At 29.1% G+C, this 6,000-nt stretch overlaps 1 protein-coding gene across 1 annotated transcript; it reads left to right on the top strand.

Moving 5' to 3' along the window:
* Window positions 1-3,547: 3,547 nt before the first annotated feature.
* LOC130815186 (protein S40-2-like) lies at window positions 3,548-4,498 on the top strand. The gene has a single exon (XM_057681570.1). The coding sequence runs from the start codon at window positions 3,885-3,887 to the stop codon at window positions 4,251-4,253; it is 369 nt and encodes a 122-aa protein (XP_057537553.1). The 5' UTR covers window positions 3,548-3,884; the 3' UTR covers window positions 4,254-4,498.
* The last annotated feature ends 1,502 nt before the right edge of the window (window positions 4,499-6,000 follow it).

The following is a 6,000-nucleotide window of genomic DNA, read 5'->3' as shown; positions in this document are numbered from 1 at the left end:
AAGATTCATGTAAAAAAAAATGAAAAAAATGTTTTACATGAACAAGTTTTAACAAAACTAGTGGAATAAAGAAATGAGTATAACTTACTCTATACTTGGTGGATTTCTTCAAGTTTGGTGTCTATGGAAAGCTCTTAAGATGAAGATTATTTTTATGGGAGATTTGAGTTTATAAACATAAATTTTCAGAAGTTTTAGATGGGTTTTTGAAGAAGATTTGATGAGAAAAGAAGGTGTTTTAGTTATTGAAAGTTTAGAGGATTCTAGTGTTTGTTCATGGATGAACTTGGGAGCAATGTGTTGGGATTTATGGCTGAATAACAATTCAGAAAATTGAGTGCTTTTGCTTCAAATATTTGCCTCTTGCATGCTTGTAATGATGCACAAGCTTTGGGTAGAACAAAAGGGGTTTTGGGTAGTGTGATTGGCTTGAGTGTGTAAGTGAACAAGGAGCTACTAAGGGGATTTGGGACAGCTATATTAGCTGCTGTTTGGGGCTGATTTGGAGTGTTTTTTTGTCCTCAATTTGGTCTATTATGGTATAAGAAAGGTTTATCTAAGATAGTTTAAAGTTTGGGTAAAAATTGTTGTACATGTAACAAGTTATGTAACTTGTACTTCATGTTTAAAAATCACTTGTATATGTGAGAAATATTTAATTTACTCCCATCATGGTTATATAATATGCTTGGGTAATAATTAAATTTTTTTTGAACTGTTATGGGTAGTTGCTCAACTTTAAGTTTTACCTCCAAAGTTTACGTTACTTGTTACGATTCATAATCATGTTACGAATTAACAAGTTTCTTATCATCGTAGAGATTTTTCAAATTACTACTATCACTAATTAAATTATAATTAGTAACGAACAAATATATAAGAAAAAAAATTAGGCGCTAAAAACGACTAATGAAATCTTCTAACAATACGACTGTTTCATTCATTATCTTAAACATGAGTACAAATGTTTCATTTTAAACAACATCAAACTTTGTCGTTTATATGTGAAACATCCCATTTTCAAGATCTCAAAAATTTGTCAAAAAAATGTATGAGTTTTACATTTCACTTGGAAATTGGTTTTCCTTTCTGTTGTTCTGGATGTTGCATTTGCTGTTGCCCTGTTGGTTGTTGTTCTGTTGTGTTTGTGCTTCCTGTTGCCCTTCCTTTACAAAAAATTGACTGATGTTGTTGTAGTTTTTGGTTCCAGTTCTGTTGGTTGTTGTTTTGTTCTGTTTGTGCTTTCTGTTGCTCTTCCTTTACTAAAAATTGACTGATGTTGTTGTAGTTTCTAGTTTCAGTTCTGTTGGTTGTTGTTCTGTTTAGTTTGTGCTTCATGTTGCCCTTCCTTTACAAAAAATTAACTTATGTTGTTGTAGTTTCTGGTTCCAGTTTTGTGGTATTACTATTGTGCATCATTATTTTGGGCTTCATCAACACCCTCTTGATACCCTATCATGTCAACCAATTGGTTCATTGTCTCTGAACTGATTCTTGTGAATAAATGTTGAAGGGATTCAACCACTAGTTGTTTATCGACACTAAGATAGTCAGGCAATATCCCCTCCCTAGCACCCTTTGTTTTGTACATGTGTGGTATGTGGTAGTCAATACCCCCTTGCCTTTTCATAGTTTCAATCATGCAAGCTTGTAATGTAATGAATACAAATCGCAAACATTGTGCACTTAAATTGTCAAAGGCATTGTTCACAGCACTTAGTAATTGTGGTACATTGTAGGCTACATTTTGATATTGCAAAGCCTAAATTGACCTAAAAAAACCTAGGTCTAGTACATTCATGTCAGGTGAATTTGGTGGCTGTTGTACAAGTTGTATAAAAAAAATCATCTTGGCTCCAATGTTAATGTTGTTTTTGTTGCTTGTGGGTGTAATTAATGCCATTGACTCACAGAGTATTTATGGCAATGAGCTCCTTGTGTGCTATTTTTAATATTGGCGCTAATGTTAAAATGTTGTTTGAGTTTCTGTTTTCATTTGTATTTAGTGTTTGGGTTTCTTTTTTCAGTTTGGCGTCTATATTCATTTGGTGTTTGCTGTTTGGGTTTCTGTTTTCATTTTGTATTTGGTGTTTGGGTTTCTGTTTTCATTTTGTGTTTGTTGTTTGGGTTTCTGTTTTCATTTTGGCGTACAATGATGATTTTTTTACAAAAATGAAATTTTGGTTGTTTACCATACCATGGCGATTTATGAGAACTTTAATGTATGATTTTTTTGGTTAACGTTGAAAATCTGAAGCGAAGATCGGAAAAAAATCCGCACCCACGTGATCAACAAAGATTTGAACTACACCGAGGCTGTTGAAAATTTGAGAAGGCCGGACGAGATTAAGTAATTGAACTATGTAATTTTTTTTTCGGACTAAGTGTATATTGTAATTGTAGGACGTATGTATTTTAGTTAATTAACCCGAACTACGTAATTTCCGGCTATTAAAAAAAATATCCACTTTTGAAGGTGAAAAATATTCACCATTTTAATATTTCTACAAATACATTTAAATTTGGAGGGAATCATTAATTCTCTAATCAAGTCCTTAAAAACCCATAACATCACTCTCTCTCTTACTCTAAGGGTCCTTTTTTAACTCATCTTAATATCCGTAAAAAATCAAATAGGACATTTAGGCTGCATAAGAGGGAATAATAAATCATGATATGATTTTGTATCTTACAGATTCATATTTAAATGAATAGGTATGATAATAAATATGTAATGTCATTTGATTAGAAAGTTACTTGATAATAATCATACTTGTCTTATTCAAATTAATTGTTTTTTTGCATAATTCATTGTCATTTATTAATAATTGTAGCGTTGAATTAGAGTAATTAAAAAATATTTAATAAATAGCTACCCTTTTGATTTTTGTCCATCTTATTTAGTTTGTTATTCTTTATTCTTATCGGTAGATTTATTGTATCTGCTAATATCATCCGCACAATTTAAATTTTTTTGTCTTATTCTTTTATTAATTAAAAGAAAAGATTTATTAATCATTTTGTCATAGCTTGTGGTGCCAAACTCCAAGAAATATAGATTATTTCCAATTTAAATTTAAGAAAAGTATCCAACTCCAAGTTGAAAAGAGCATAATTTTCCATTAAAAATTGAAAATGAATAATCCATAATCCATAACGAAGTCCAATAATTGTATATGTACAACCATAAAAGGCGCTTCCAAGTTACAAGCAAAGCCGTGAGCAATACGCTAAAGGTTGCTCCAGAGCTTTTCTAACCCGGCCATCTTGCTTCCCAAGACAAGTTCTCATGAATCAACCCATTTACATTTAAAATTATCCATTTAATTTTGGATTATTTTTATTTTCAGACAATAACTATCACTAATTTAATCTTGTTTATATATTTTAAATCTCTAACTTTATCAATATCATATATTTTATCTTTAATTTATGTTAATTGGGTTATTTAGCCCATATATTTAATTTCAAAATATCAGAGTGACTCTCTTTCATAATAATTGTGATTTACTTATTTTCAAAAATACATATTTTTCTTCAAAAGTACTCCCATAATATTCGATCCATTTTCTCATCATGAGTCATGACAACATCCTTTTACTTCTCCAAGACATACTTTATATATACACCTTCCAAATATCTATGAATATACCCCTTAGCCACCATTTCTTCCTTCTCCAACCTATTCAACCCATCCTCATTTCATAAAATAAAATCTTTTCGAATTAAGGTTTTAGCGTTTGTTAAATTTCATTGCTGATTCATTTTTAACCCAATCATTTGACTTATTTTTTCGACTAAATTTTGAGATAATTATATTTTTCAACTAAATATATATATTTTTTGGATCCGCCACCGGTTACAGTTCCCTATATTTGAATAATATGGATTTTGATGAATTTGAAGAGTCAGAGATGATATTCTCGGACTACTCATCAGATCAAATCATAGAAAATAAGGATATGAGCAAGCTGATCAAATCAAAGAAAATAAAAAGTGTGAGCAAGAAACAAAGGGTAAGATCATTATCTGTACCAATCAACATTCCTGATCAAATCATCAGCACATTTGAATATGATGTTGATGTGGTGAGTTTTGAGCCGTTTGATGAGATTATGAAAATGCCTCCACATTTGATTGTTGAGAAAAGAGGTAATCAAGAAATGGCAAGGTCTTTTAGTCCTATCAAGGGCAAGATTTTGTGTGAGGTTAGGAACTCTATTCTTAGGATGACTGGTTTTCTTGAGACATAATAATGATAATTGTTTTATTTACTTTTTTTTTATGAGTTAAAAAAAGTTTTGAATAGAAAAAAAATATTGGAAAGAGCTATAGGTTTAATGTATTGATAATTTGAATTTTTATATAAAAATTTAGTATAATTTATTTTATATTATTTTTAATTTTTTATTAGCTTAGAGGAAATTATCAACTTATGGTTGGATCGATATAAATGTAAATATAACAAGTGCAACCTATATTCTTTTTCAGTGGATTTTTTACTTTTTCTTCTGAATCCTGCAATCTGCATATTGGAGTTGTTACTAATATTATAATTTAAAAACAATGGAAAAAAAGTGTTTTCAAGCCTAACTTAAATAATTACTATATTAATTTGAAGATGTGGGTGATTAATTTAAGGTTATAATTGGTCATTTTAAGAATTTGTTTTCTATAAAAATTAAGGGCGGATATATGCCCAATCAATGATGCAATTGCTAATAATATTTAACTTATGTATAAAATTAAACCATATACCTAAAGGTATTAATGTATATGGTAGTTAAGTTGGTAAGAATTTTGCTATATGATAACATTGATTAGGGTTCAAATCGCTTTAAACACATTTTTAAAATATTATCAACTTTATTTGATTTTGTTTAAATGTGCCATTGATAGAAATTGCAAATATAACAAAATAATAATAGTTAAAAGTATAGAAACGATAATGATAAGCCTTGTGGTTACTACTTGTTTGGTATAAGGATGATTATATTTTGAAGGGGATAGTATTCGATCCACATAATGTAGAGAGCTAACAAATGAGATGATATAATTACCAAACTACCCCTAAAATTGTAAATTATAATTAAAAGGTCATATAATCAGGTACAATTAGTCTCACGTAAGGCAAATCCAATATACACTTACTGTGTGATGCACACATGCTTTTCAAAAAATAAACTTTCTTTGTCACCAAAACTCATTCCTAAAGCTGTTCTCCAACCAATTTTTGAATAAAATTTTAATAAATATTTTGCTTATTTAAACAATTTTCTCTTTTGACAACTCAATAATTGAGTTTGATGATGAAAATAAAACTGTTGATTACGATTACTTGTATGGAAGAATTAGATACATCTACTTCAATATGAAAAATTACCTATTATAACTAGTTAAAAAGTCTATTTTTTATCTTGAAAATTGAAGGTACCGAAATTATCTACTTTGATATGTAAAAATATTTACTATAACTAGTTAAGATATCATCTACTTCTTATATTGTAAACTAAAGGTAATGAAAATACCTAATTTAATAAGTAAAAACATCTATTGTAATTAGTTAAAATTATAATAAACGTTACTTGCACCTTAGGCTAAAGGAGGAACGTTTAATTAATGAAATTGAGTAAGAATTTCCAAGAGATTGGCACAAATTTTTTGAGAGAGAAGATGGGATGTTAAGTGAGTAAATTATGAAATACAAATTCTTGTGATAGATGGGTCGACCCATTACATATTTTTCAAAATATGTTAAGTAAACATTAAGAATAATGTAAGTAAATATTTAAGATATTGAAAGTAGACATTAAGGATACGGTAAATAAGCATTAATGATAATATAAGTAGGCATTAAAAATATGGTAAGTAGACATTAATTTTTTATGGGTTGGATTTGAGATACGTCTCTAAAAGAGTCGGTCTCTCAAAAGACTAGCTGATTATGAAAATGATATTAATAACTGATGAGAAGAATATAAAGCACGTGTTTGTTTCTAA

This window comes from Amaranthus tricolor, chromosome 6, assembly GCF_026212465.1.
Source record: "Amaranthus tricolor cultivar Red isolate AtriRed21 chromosome 6, ASM2621246v1, whole genome shotgun sequence".
NCBI lineage: Eukaryota > Viridiplantae > Streptophyta > Magnoliopsida > Caryophyllales > Amaranthaceae > Amaranthus > Amaranthus tricolor.
The sequence above is the reverse complement of the archived record's forward strand: the minus strand, read 5'-3'. Positions and strand labels throughout refer to the sequence as shown.

What these genes read in the sequence shown, in the direction of transcription:
- LOC130815186 (XM_057681570.1), top strand. Translation starts at nt 3,885, where the DNA reads ATGGATTTTGATGAATTTGAAGAGTCAGAGATGATATTCTCGGACTAC.